At 40.3% G+C, this 14,270-nt stretch overlaps 2 protein-coding genes across 3 annotated transcripts in view; both read left to right on the top strand.

The window, feature by feature from the left end:
* The window catches only part of LOC143282741 (xaa-Arg dipeptidase-like), a 109,405-nt gene that overhangs the window by 16,101 nt on the left and 79,034 nt on the right, over positions 1-14,270 (top strand). The window lies entirely within an intron of this gene.
* LOC143282740 (E3 ubiquitin-protein ligase HACE1-like) overlaps positions 1-14,270 on the top strand; it is a 33,718-nt gene that overhangs the window by 8,695 nt on the left and 10,753 nt on the right. Inside the window, exons 9-17 of one of the 2 annotated variants that reach the window (XM_076588479.1) lie at positions 854-950; positions 2,050-2,151; positions 3,208-3,314; positions 3,621-3,783; positions 5,882-6,348; positions 8,621-8,692; positions 10,107-10,194; positions 12,426-12,540; positions 13,767-13,864. In XM_076588479.1, coding sequence (XP_076444594.1) covers positions 854-950; positions 2,050-2,151; positions 3,208-3,314; positions 3,621-3,783; positions 5,882-6,348; positions 8,621-8,692; positions 10,107-10,194; positions 12,426-12,540; positions 13,767-13,864 — 1,309 coding nt within the window. Of the gene's footprint in view, positions 1-853; positions 951-2,049; positions 2,152-3,207; positions 3,315-3,617; positions 3,784-5,881; positions 6,349-8,620; positions 8,693-10,106; positions 10,195-12,425; positions 12,541-13,766; positions 13,865-14,270 lie in introns of both variants that reach the window. The other variant, XM_076588478.1, reaches the window with a different exon arrangement.

The following is a 14,270-nucleotide window of genomic DNA, read 5'->3' as shown; positions in this document are numbered from 1 at the left end:
TGATAATAATGATAATGATAATACTTAATTATAGCGCTTATTGGCACCTTGTGGGTAAAGGGTGGAGATTTTTCTGATTTCCTAAGTCCGCATATTTGCTGAACTGCTGGTGCCTAAATCTCCCTCATGTGTATGCACATGCTAAAAAAGATCAAATTTGTATGTTGAAGATCCCGTAATCCATGTCAGTGTTTGGTGGGTTTCAGAAATTTGGAAACACGAACATACTCAGCATTTGTCCTTTATCATCTGTTGGCTTGTATATTGTATTACAGCTGCTTAGTTTTGTTAGATCCTCTAAAACGTTTTGTTAATTTGTGTATCAAGACTGTTGAGCATTTTGTGTGATTTGTGTGACAGTTCTCCCATGAGCATTCTGTGTGATTTGTGTGACAGTTCTCCCATGAGCATTTTGTGTGATTTGTGTGACAGCTCTCCCATGAGCATTCTGTGTGATTTGTGTGACAGTTCTCCCATGAGCATTCTGTGTGATTTGTTGTGACAGTTCTCCCAATGTTGAATGGAAATATTGGTCTCCTTATATATGCCTTAAGTCTACTTCTGTTACGTTCATTCTGTTATGATGACTCTCACACACACATAACACATACACACACACACACACACACACACACACACACACATACACACACAGAGACTCAGACACATACACACTCACACACACACACACACACACACATACACGCGCGCGCACACACACACACAATTACACACACACACACACACACACACACACACACACACACACACATACACAAACACACACATGCACCTGCACACATGCATATGCATGCACATGTATCAGTACATAGTGCTTTTCATTTGTGTGTAGGCACGGACAGCATGAGGCAGTGGAAATTCTACTGAAGCGGGGGGCAGAACTACGGTCTGAAGCTGGCGGAAGGACTCCATTAGCTCTTTGTCTCGAGGTATGACTGGCATGAAGCGTTAAGGTTATAGGTCTCATGGGCCATACTGAAACTGGGGCAGCGAACTCAATGTCAGCTGTGTCTAGGGCTCGGCATAAGGTGGGGCCCAGTCCCCTCCATCTCATACTCAGCTGTTTATGGCCATTGGGGCTTTGAACTCAAGTCAGCTGTGTCTTGGGCTCAGCATAAGGTGGGGCCCAGTCCCCTCCGTCTCATGCTCAGCTGTTTACAGACATTGGGGCTTTGAACTCAAGTCAGTTGTGTCTAGGGCTCGGCATAAGGTGGGGCCCAGTCCCCTCCGTCTCATACTCAGCTGTTTACGGCCATTGGGGCTTTGAACTCAAGTCAACTGTGTCTAGGGCTCGGCATAAGGTGGGGCCCAGTCCCCTCCGTCTCATACTCAGCTGTTTACAGCCATTGGGGCAGTGAACTCAAGTCAGCTGTGTCTAGGGTACGGCATAAGGTGGGGCCCAATCTTCTCCTTCTGTCATCTTAACCTTACCCTACCAAAGTCAGCTACTCATTCACACAGTGAAGCATTATATTATTATCATCAATCATGATGTCATTTTTTTTTTTTTTTTTTGTTAGTTACTCACTGCTTTTTCTGTTTTCTTTCTTTGTTTCTTCTGTTCCTTTCCTTCTGTCTGTCTTTGTTTCTTTCTTGTCTTCATTGTTTCGTTTTAGTTTTATGTTGTTGAACTTGTTTATCACGTTATCTTGTTCAAGGTCTGCAGCTTCTCAGCATGAGTCCCTGACTTGATTTGATGCCTCTGCTTGAGAGTGGAAAAGAAATGAAAAACAAAAAGAAAACATCCCTCTCTCTCTCCCCCTTTCTCTCTCTCTCTCTCTCTGTCTTTGTGTCTGTCTGTTTTGTTTTTTTATTTCTCTCTGAACACATGCACTCATGCATGTACTCACAAATATGTGCACAATTAGTCAGTCTCATACAGGTACAGACAGACAGACAGTCTACACACACAGACACACTCACACAAAGAAAAAAAAAAAAGCAAACAACTGTACACACTTTCTTTCTGACACAGGTTTGCAAGAAATGACTGATGTTTCATTGTTGAAGATGACCTCTGTGTACCAGGAAGGGTATGGAGAAACGTGCGAGGTGTTACTGAAACAGTGGCCAAAGTTGTTTGACTACCTAGTCCGCAGCGTGTGTGATGTGACTATCTCAGAGGAAAATGTGAGTAAACACGTACAGTTACATTTTTGTTTGTTGTTGTTGTTTTTTGCTGCCCCATCATTTGCACCATTTCAGTGGCATTGCTCCCACATCGCTCATTCCGAATCCCCCATACATGGCCATACCCAGATTCATCTGTCATAGTCCCTGCGTTGTCACTCCAAAGGAAACCAGTGATGTCAGGTCGCCAGGAGGCTGCACACCAGAGGAGACCCTGCACTGCTGCTGAGTCACTTTGGTTGTGTTCAGTTATTGCTTGTTCTGGTTCAACATATGCAGGACACCACCTGCTAAGCCCTCTGCTGATTACAGTAATCACTCAGTCACTGAGCCAGACTGAGTGAGTATTCTCACCCATCCCTGCCCCCCCCACACCCCCCACTCCCCCACTCCCCAAAGTCCCCCTCCCCCTCACACACACACCCCTCCCAACCCCCCCCAACACCCGAGTGGAAACTGCCACCATGTCCCTCCAGTGACAGTCCCCCATGAATCTGCCAACACCAAAGTCTTTGACAGACTCACCCCAAGCAACAATCACATTCTTTCTTATCCTTTTCATCATCATCATCATCATTGGTCTTATAACTGTGGGTAGGGTTGTGGAGGCAATAACAGTCATAAACTACTATCTCATTTATGACCTTACAGATGTAAAAAAATTCAGACTTTGTGCACTGAAGGAAAATTTAGATGTTAAAATGTTATGCTTTGGCCAAGCGGTGGTGAAAAATGGTGGGTGCTGCTGAAATAATGTTGAAAAAGTTGTGTTGTGATGTTCTATGGAATAAAACATTTGTCTGTTCTGTTTGTCTGTCTCTGGCTTGCCACCTTTCTTTTGCTTTCTTCCTGCATCTTTCTTTGTCTTTGTTGCAGACTGACAATATGAAATGAAATTCAAAACTGTTGATCTGCCCAATATCGGGTTTTTAATAGGTGTAAGATCTTACAGCTGTCAGTGTGAATTAAATTATTGTATGTGTGAGTTCCATGTTTCTGCTTCTTTTTGTTGATATTGAATTACTAATATATAAGGAGATTTGTGTGTGTGTGCAGGTGTTGAAAGTGCTGAAACACCTGTGTCACCAAGACTTCAGACTGAAGGAAAAAATACTGGACAGACTTGCTGAGCATGTCTCCATCATCGGCCACCATCTCCTGAGGTCTGTATCATAGTTCTTTTGACTGTCATTGACTGCATTGTGGCCAGGATCAGATATTCAGTACTATAATTTCTGAACTATAAGACGCAACTTTTTTAAGATTTTTATTTTTTACTCAGATCTTACCCCAATTGTTAATGAAATGTATGCACCTAGTCAGTGACTGACACACACAAACACTCATGCACACACACACACACACACACACACACACACACACACACACACACACACACACACACACACACACACACACACGCAAATCACCACATTCATCAGTTTATTTTGCTTTTTGTTTTCAAGCAGCGATGCAAGTCAAGGGAAGGAGACAACCGACTCTTTGATTCGAGCAGTTCGTGTGCTGCTCAGCGTGGAGAAGATCCAGCGGTCTTCCCGCCGTTCAGAGAGTCAGGACGTCTTGGACATGACTGTCGATCACAGTCATCATTCTCCAGTTTTTGAACGACCAGTAAGTGATGCCGCATAATGAAAAACGAGATTTGACTTCATCGTTTCAGTACCCACAGAATAATAGGTGTGTTTGTAAGAGCCGAAAGAAAAGAATTTGATGCTTGATATGAGAAGAAGCTGCAGCTTGTTGATTAATTTGTAAACTTCTGTTGGCATTATTTGTGTTTGTAAGCGTGCTGGATAAAAAAAAAGAAGTATGTATGCATATTCAGATTCAATTCAGTTTAAATTTTGTTCAAAAACACTTCATTGATCCACAAGGAAATTAACATTTTCAACCACAGGCTAGTTGTAAACACACACACTCACAAAAAGCAACATGCGCGTCGTAAAAGACATTAAAACAAGTCAAATAGGAACTCACAGTTGTTGACGATAGACCAAAATAAACCACACATCCACACACACGCACGATTAGTAAGACAATTAGGTATCGCACAACAATGTATTTAAAAAAAAAAAAAAACACCAAAAAAACATCCTGCAAATAAATTGCATATATTTAAACACACACACACACACACACACACAAACACAAACACACATACACACACACAACGTTAAAGTCTTAACTCCCGAGAGCAAGGTTTCGGTTGCGCATGCGCACTAGAGCCTATCCATAAAAGGGAAAGGGGCGGAGTTTATCTATAAAAAGCGCGAGCACGTGTCCGGTAGAAATGTAAACATGCGGGAGGTGAAAGCAAAACAAAGACCGACTCACTGTTAGCGGAGAAAGATATTCGTGTAATCCTGCCACACCTGCTCCCAAAACCGAAACTGCTTCCTCTCCAGCACTCTCACTTCAGACTGGCGCCGGGGGTTACGAGCGTCAGTCACAGTTTTTGTGGAGGTCACTCGCCGGCTGTTTATGTGATCATTCCAGTCCAAGAAAGGTTAGTAGATCGTCATATTTCTCTCCGTTTGCATGTTTTACAAACAATGTGGTCGTTTACGGTTGCCAACGTCGAGGGGCTGTCTGCATGCTTTCCAATTCTCACCGGACAGTACCACGTGCTGGTGCTATTTTTATCTGACAGACACGTCTAGCGCAAACACAAATGGCTCTAGCTCCGCCCCTTTTCTCTGCATTCAAATTTTGTATTACGTGTAGCTGACACATTTTGTACTTTCCAAAGTCAATTCAGGTCTAGATTGGAAGCTGCTAGGCAAATCTCGCTCTCTGCCATAAATGAAGCCAAACCGTAGCTTTATTAGGCTTTTATTTTGAATAAACCTTCACCGACGTCACAGTGTCAGACTCTGGTGAGAAACTGGCTTGATTCAAATCGCCCGCCATTTATAGTCCGGTTCAGGCTTTAAGACAATAAGGTATTGCACAACAATGTAAACAAATAAGGACATCCAGCAAATAATTACATCCAGCAAATAAATCGTAAAAATAAGTAAAATGCACACACACACACACACACACATACACGCGCGCACACACACGCACGCACACACGCACGCATGTACACACGCTGATGCACACAACATATATCATGCCAATAAATTCAGTAAATTAAGATACATGAAATTCATTATTTAAATACAGAAAGAAAAAAAATGACAATTACGTACACACTTGGTAACGCTTATGTAGCAAGGAAAAGTTTTATAATCGTTTCTGATGTTTCAGAGCATAGTAACACACAGAAGTTGTTTGCAATATCAGCACACCTTTTTTGAGTCAAAGTGAATTCACGCCTGTGCTTATCATGACAGAATTAAAATCAAACTGTCTAAAACTAATTGGAAAATATGGCACAGAAGTTTATGAAGGTGCATGCATGTATGTGTGTATGTTTTATTGTCGGATGCATGGATGCTTATATGTGTATGTGAGTTGCTTGTAAGGAAAGCCATACAAGGTGTGTGTTTGTGTGCGTACTTGTGTGTGTTTGTATGTGAGTTTGTCTACAAGTGAGAGAGAAAGGATGCATATGAGGTTATGCTTGTATGTATCAGTGTTTATGTGTGTGTGCATACTTTGCACTTTACACTCTTTCTTTTTTCCTCAGGTGTTGAGAATAGTCATCATGAAAGTGACAAAAATGCCTGCTAAGACATTTTTTTTTCCCGTGCTGCAATTTCAGTGCCTGCTGACGCTGTGGCAGTTGTTGGACGACTGGATGCTCCTGCTTGACAATGACAACAACAACCCCAAAACGCAAGCAGCCACGGAAATCTCACAGACCAACAACGACCCGGGCAACCTCTGTCTCTCTCCCCCTTGCAACGGCACCGCTCCGGCCGTGGAAACTGTCGCCTCTGACATTGACCCGATCCCCATGAAAGAGACATGGAAAGATGTGATAAAAGATTCCCCTCCCGCCGCCTCCCTGGAGAAGGTTGGGAAGGCGCCGGTGAAGGAGGACGGGGGCGTGGTGCCGTCATGCGGGGCGAGCCCTGACAAAGAGACAGTGGTGACGCCCTCTGCCTCCACAGGGGGCAGTGATGGTGTGCAGCAGCAGCAGCAGCAGCAGTCTCCAGCCATTCCTCAGATTTGTGCCTTGATTCAAGCCTTCTACTTGTGTACACAGACTTCTTCCAGTGAACATAAGTAAGTTCTCAGTTTCGTTTGTTTCACTCTGTATCCGCGTTTCATTATTGATATTATTATTGTTATTGGTATTATTATTATTATTATCATTGATATTATTATTATTGTATTACTCTTTTGTCACAACTCATTTCTCTGTGTGAAATTCAGGCTCCTCTCCCATGGAAAGAGCATGTTCCTACAATGAGAAAACCACCCTTTTTTTTTTCCTGCCTGCAAGTGTGTAAATTTGTTTTCCTGTCAGATTGGATTTTTCTACAGAATTTTGCCAGGGACAACCCTTTTGTTGCCTTGTGTCTTTTACGTCTTTTATGTGCGCTAAGTGCATGCTGCACATGGAATCTACGTTTATCGTGTGATGTTTGTGTATATTTGTGTGTGTGTGTGTGTGTGCCTGCCTGCCTGGCTGTGCAGGAGTGTGTGTATAATAAAAAATTAAAAAAAACCCACTGATTTGTCTAACCTACTGTTAACCCAGTCGTCTTCAAGCCTTCATGCACTGGCATTTTTGTGCACTTTACGTCTTCGCATGCCATCTGTATGCGATCAGAGAGAACTTTGTTCTCTCCTTGCTGTGAGGTTTCCCCTCCCCTTGGCTTTCCCACTTCCAGTGTTCATGGAGATTCCAGGAAGCAAGGTTATCATATCTGTCTTGACATTTCTTCAGTCCTTATCATAGTGATTAGTTCGTAGGCCTCATTGGTCCACACCAGTGCTGCTACTAGCTGATAACAGATCTTTCTCGCCTTTTGCTGTTCATTTTCATTTTTCATTTCATTTTCATTTTCATTTTATCACAACAGATTTCTCTGTGTGAAATTCGGGCTACTCTCCCCAGGGAGAGTGTGTCGCTACACAACAGCGCCACCCATTTTTTTGTATTTTTTCCTGCGTGCAGTTTTACTTGTTTTTCCTATTGAAGTGGATTTTTCTACAGAATTTTGCCAGGAACAACCCTTTTGTTGCCGTGGGTTCTTTTACGTGCGCTAAGTGCTGCTGCACACAGGACCTCGGTTTATCGTCTCATCCGAATGACTAGCGTCCGGACCACCACTCAAGGTCTAGTGGAGGGGGAGAAAATATCGGTGGCTGAGCCGTGATTCGAACCAGCGCACTCAGATTCTCTCGCTTCCTAGGCAGACGCGTTACCTCTAGGCCATCACTCCACATCATATCTATCTTGACATTTCTTCAGTCCTTATCACAGTGATTAGTGCGAAGGCCTCATTGGTCCACAACAGTGCTGCTACCAGCTGATAACAGATCTTTCTCGTCTTTTGCTGTTATCATATCTGTCTTGACATTTCTTCAGTCCTTATCACAGTGATTAGTGCGTACGCCTCATTGGTCCACAACAGTGCTGCTACCAGCTGATAACAGATCTTTCTCGTCTTTTGCTGTTATCATATCTGTCTTGACATTTCTTCAGTCGTTATCACAGTGATTAGTGCGTAGGCCTCATTGGTCCACAACAGTGCTGCTACCAGCTGATAACAGATCTTTCTCGTCTTTTGCTTAGTGAGGAAGAACATATGTAGCTGACAGAAGTTTTGATGCAACAAGCATTTTGGGCTGTCTCATACTTTTCTCTAGATGTTGCTCACCCCTGTAACACTTAACTTGCACACCGTCATACGTTCAGTGTGTTAGGCTATAAACAAGTCTGTTCTTTTCATCTGTAACGTCTTAATTTCAGCCCTGATACAGCTGTTTGCTTTGTTTTCTGCTGGGCTGTAAGCAATAGTGATGAATAAACAATCTCTTGTATCTGCATTGCTAAGTTGTTCTGAATCTGTGAATGTGTTAACATTTTTGTTGTGTTTTGATGTTCTCTCTTCTCTGTATTTGTGTGTGATTATTTTTTGCAGGTATGCATAGTATGTGTATGCGTTAGTGTCTGCTTCAGTGTTTGCGTGTGTGTGTGTGTGTGTGTGTGTGTGTGTGTGTGTGCTTGTGCTTGTGCTTGTGAGCACTTTTGTTTATTAATGCTTTTTCTTGTTTGCATTTGTACAGTGAATGCCCTGTCTCCCCCCAAAAATGCTCTGTGTGTTTAGAACATGTGTGTTTTAAATTTGCAAAAATGATTTTATGATATACATATAGATGCCCTTGTGATATTCAGAACAGGAAACAATTTTCCATTCTTTTTTTTTTCTTTTTTTGATGTTGTTATTGTTGCTTGTTTTGGATTTTTAGATGAATATGTTGGCAATAGATTTTGTAAAGACAGATTAGTTCATTGCTTCTAAACAAGTCTCCTTTCATTTTTCAGTTCCAAATCTTCATCGAAGTTCTTTTCCTTTCTCCGGAGACATATCACAACAATGAGAAAATTTGTTGAAAGGTGAGGTTTTCTTTCTCTTCTTCCACCCATGCAGGCTTAATTTTCAGCTTTTAACTTTGCAGTTTAGGAAAGATGACATGTCTATAGGTAATCTCAATGTGCCAAGTTCAGATTATATGATCTGTCTATATTTTATCTCCGGTAATTGGAAAAAAGAAAAGAAAAAAAGACAACAGAAAAACGTGCTGACAGCGGAATTTGTTTGATTTCAAACAAAAACATTACAACAATTAAAATGAATATAAAGCATCAGTGTGAGGAAACAAATGTCAAAAAGTGTCACAAAGAATGCATGATACTTCAGTTCTTTGTTTTTGTAAGTCTTGTAAACTGTCCCTCACAAACTCCGCTGGCTGACAAATTTATTAGTTGAATGACGCAAGAAATGCTTTAATGCTTTATATAATGAATTTATTTTGCAGTATATTTTTGTATCCGTCTAAAGTTTGTACCAACAGATGTGTTTAAAAGAGTGACATTCCATTTCAAAGCATTGATTTCAATAAGGAATATGACATTACATTTCTAAGCATTAATTTTGAAAAGGAATTATATCCTAAACTGCACCCTTGGTTTATTCATGTTGATCTGCCAAATAACCTATGATCTTTAGTTGGAGTTTGATCAATCATTTCCTTACCTTGAACAATTTGAACAAGAACAAACAACGCATTTCTTGAAATACAAAAGTAAAAATGATAATAATTACAACAGCTGAATATTGAACACACCATTGATTTTTTTATTTTTTTTTTAAGCATACCAAATAAACATGTGTAAACTTTACAAACTACATTGCTCCACAGAAACACAGTTTTATTTTAACCACTTGAAACCAGCATACACTGCTTTCCAAACTTGTAGTAGACGCTAACGTGGCGATAGCCTTGAGATGGCCTTAGTGGTCAACAAGGCTCTAAGCACCATAATTCAGACAAACAACTCATCTGTCAACCTTTAAAGCAAATCTTAAAACATCTCTTTAAAAATTTTTTACCCTTTTTACCTTTTCTGTCCAAAATTTTATTTTACAATTTTTACAAAATATGTGGCATGCAGATTACAGTTATGTTCCTTTTTACATGTATGTATTTTAAGTGAAAATTGCTGTCATCTCAGCTGTTTAATCATGTTTGTGTCTCTGTGTGTGTGTTAGTGTGAGTGTCGGAGTGTAACAGTTGTAGTATTGATAGTATGTTACTTTGTGAGTTTTATGCATTGTGTTTTTATAATACCAATGATTCTGTTTTATATTTCTACTACTTTTTATACGCTTTTTTGTTTCACTTTAGGTACTGGATTGTAAAGCGGTTAGAGCTTGCTTATGCTTGTATTATAGCGCCATGTAAAAATAAAATATATTATTTTATTATATTATTATTAATCATATTTACCAAACTTGTATTGTTTTCAGTGATCCACAGTTGATTTTTAACCACTTCCACTTCCTGCTGTCCTGTCCTGACTACATGGCTGACTTCCTCAGCATCATCCACGGGCAGGTGAGTGACCTTTGCATCTAGCCCTGATCATAGTGGCCTCTGTGGTCGGCTGGGCTGTAAAGTCAAATGAATGGATGACCACCGCTGCATTGTGGTCAGTGCTGTGAAAAACCTCTGCATTATCTTCTGTTTGTATCTGGTAGATATATGTATATATATATAATGATCCCTGAAAACTCATCAAACAAGTGAATTTCAAGAAGAGACATACACACAGAGAGGTGGGGTTTTTTTTTGTTATTTCTGTGACTATGAGGGGTGGTTACCATTATTGATGCATGTTCCAAAACTATTAAAAGTTTGTCTGTTCTAGTGGATAATGGATGTATTTTCTTTGTTTGTTCGCTTCTCCTAATCTAGTTTAGCTATTAATCAGTCTGACTGTATACATTTCTACAAAATTAAAGAATAATCAAGACATAATAAAACACAGAAAAGACATGCTTTAAACGGTGTCATTACGTCCAAAACAACGACGTTTATTTATCGCACGAAGAAGAAGACAACGTTGCTTTGAATATTAAATTTAGGCAAATGACGTCAGATGCACTACAGCAGTGAGGATCAGTCAGCTTGCTTTGGAACTTTTTCTTCTTCTTCTGCGTTCGTGGGCTGTAACTCCCACGTTCACTCGTATGCACACGAGTGGGCTTTTACGTGTATGACCGTTTTTACCCCGCCATGTAGGCAGCCATACTCCGTTTTCGGGGGTGTGCATGCTGGGTATGTTCTTGTTTCCATAACCCACCGAACGTTGACATGGATTACAGGATCTTTAGCGTGCGTATTTGATCTTCTGCTTGCATATACACATGAAGGGGGTTCAGGCACTAGCAGGTCTGCACATATGTTGACCTGGGAGATCGTAAAAATCTCCACCCTTCACCCACCAGACGCCGTCACCGTGATTCGAACCCGGGACCCTCAGATTGACAGTCCAACGCTTTAACCACTCGGCTATTGCGCCCGTCTGCTTTGGAACTGAACATGCATGATTCAGTCCCACTCGCATGCCTTTTTTTTTTTTCTTTTTTCTTTTTTTCTCCCAAGCTTATTTTATATCTCATATTTAATACAGAACACTTTTTGATGATTTTTTTTTCTCTCTTTTTTTTTCTCTTCATAATTCCTTTACTGGATAAAGCATGAAGCGCAAGTAAGTCTTGAAGGCTTTGCTTCTTGTTTTGTTTTTTTGTCACTGCTCTGCCTTCCATCATATAAAAGCACAGAAACCAGGATTTTTTTTTTTTTTTTCAGGTAAAGATGATGATGATAATGCTTTGGATATCCATTATATCCATATTTTGTTTGCTTGTATGTGAGATAAAGACAAGAATAATACTGCTTTGGAGACCCAGTTTTTGTTTTTTTGTATGTTAGATAAAGATGATGATAATACTTTAGAGATCCACTTTTTTGTGAGAGTGTATGTCAGATAAAAATATTGATAATATGATAATGATGCTTTCGAGATTCACTTTTTGTTTGTGTGCATGTTAAATAGAGATAATGATGACAATGCTTTGGAGATCCACTTTTTGTTTGTATGTTAGATATGATGATGATAATGATAATGCTTTGGATAAAGATGATGATAATGCTTTAGAGATCCACTTTTTTATGGTATGTAAGAGTAAGATGATGATAGTAATGGCATCGAGATCCACTTTCTGTGTGTTAGATAAAGATGATGATGATAATACATTGGAGATCCACTTTTATAACACGCTTCGGAGATCCACATCAGCTTGAGATGGCATGACAAAAAGTTGTCATCAGCATCTTTTACAGAACCATGGATTATGGATTGGTCTGAACGCAGTGACGCCTCCTTGCGTAACTGATCTCAACTGAACTTTACAACTCCATGTCAGACAGGTGAAAGCTGTGACCAGCATGTATGTGGGAATTTGGAGCAACATTCTCAAAGCTTTACCCGTGAAGTGGATGATAGTTGAGTATATGGTCTATGTTTTCTTTGAGCCTTCAACACTAGGTAGGATCCAGGGAGGGGGAATTATCACATTATGGTGATTAAACGACAGACACCACAGTGACCATGAAACCCACAGTAAGTCCTCTCTCTGTGATTCCAATACACTGCAGTGACTCCTTCAAAGAATAAAAAAACAGTAAGAATTCACTGATCATAGGCGTTTCTCGCCGATCAGATATGACCGATCACCATCACCAGTCAGATGTGGCTAACCGCAGAACGTTTCTGTCCTCAGCCGTTTGAAAGCCGACGTGGGTGGTTCTATGAGAATCTGCCGTCTCCCTCTCAGTGGAACACCGCCAGTGCTGCAGCTGAGGAGGACAGTCAGACCACTGTTAAAATCAACAGAGGTGTGTGTGTGTGTGTGTGTGTGTGTGTGTTTTGTGGGAAAGTTACATTGTACAAAGTTAATTCATATTATATCTGAGAGTTTTGATAGTAGGAATGTAGCATGCATGGTGTCATTTGGTTTTTTGTTCCCTTGAATCATTTAACTAAGATTGAAAGTGTGAGCTTTCCATTCTTCCGGAACTTTTCTCTGCATAGTGCCTAGCAAAATGTGTTTGTAGTGAAAGGGGTAACTTGCATGGCCTCAGCCAAAGTGTTGTACCAGGCCTGTCATGGATGGAAACATGAACTTACTCAGCACTGTATGTGCATACAGATGGAAAGGTATGAACGCAGAACATCGGTGCAGTCCTTGCCCATGTGCAGATTGTTTATGTTTGACTGTATAAACAAAATAATTGTTGCAGTCTGACTGTATAAACACAAAACATCGTTGCAGTCTTTACCTATGTGCTTACTTTGGTATGTTTAAATGTATAAATGCGGATTGAAGGTGCAAGCTTTCCATATGTGCTTATTGTAGTAAGTTTAAATGTATAAATGTAGAACATATTTGCAATCTTTACCTATGTGCTTATCATCCTTATGTCAGAGTACAACAGAAAGCTAAATGCATTTCAGGTGACAGCAGCCATACGCTGGCAAATTATTACCAACTCTTACCTTCAGGCAAAGGCTTCTGAGAACCAAATGCAGCTTTATGCTCAGTTTAGCTATTAATCAGCAATAATTGATAATCAGATCTATGATAAAAAATCTATGCCAGAGTGTGTGTATGTGGAATGTGACATCTTAAATCAAAGTATTGTTGAATTGCATTGTTATTATAATTTTTTTTTATGTCTTATGTCTGCTTTTAGTATGCTATTTCATGCCTATTTTATTCATATCCTTTAACTGATTTTGTGTTGCACATGTATGGCTGTGATGATGTATGTATGATTTACTCTAAGTTACCTTTTAAAGGTTTCTTGTTGTGTTGTTGTTATCTACTGTGGTTATTTATTGTACGCAAGGGTTGCCATCTAAACATTTTATGTCTTTTATGTATACCTGTTGAATGACTGTGATTTCCGCATATTGTTTATGTTTTTTACACCACAAATGAATTTCTCTTGTTGAGATTATAAAGTATTCTGTAATCTGTAATTGTAGTATCTTTAGATGTATAAATGCAGAACATAGGTGCAGTGTTTACCTGTGCCGACTGTGGTCTGTGTCAAAACAGAGCAGCTGTTCAGAACCAGCTGTGAGGAGGTTCTGTTACGGCCCCCAGACCAGCTCAAGTACACACTGTCCGTGCAGTTCAGCGGAGAGGAAGGACTGGTGAGTGTGGTGTGAGCAGTACGTGGCGTGTCGGACTGGGGGTGACCAGCTGTCAGTACACTGGGTTCTGTATTCAACTGGTGGCAATGACAGTCATACAAACAATACTTTACTTACCGTAAAGTTTGGTCTATTGAGCGCACTGGTATATAAGCCGCACCCACTAAGTTTAGGAAAAAATTTAACTTCATACATACATAAGCCGCACTGGCTTATAAGCTGTACTTATTACCGGTACCGGAACACATACTAATACTACAGAAAAGCTGTCAATACTGTAGGTTATGAAATAAACACAAGTGGGAACAGCACAAAGAAAAGCAAGCGAAAATACTGCTAGTGCCACAAAAAAATTAAAAATGAATACAACAAAAATAAGATCCATAATTTAGGGATAGTCACATTT

The sequence above is a fragment of the Babylonia areolata genome, chromosome 6 (genome assembly GCF_041734735.1).
Source record: "Babylonia areolata isolate BAREFJ2019XMU chromosome 6, ASM4173473v1, whole genome shotgun sequence".
NCBI classification, from domain to species: Eukaryota; Metazoa; Mollusca; class Gastropoda; order Neogastropoda; family Buccinidae; genus Babylonia; species Babylonia areolata.
The sequence above is the reverse complement of the archived record's forward strand: the minus strand, read 5'-3'. Positions and strand labels throughout refer to the sequence as shown.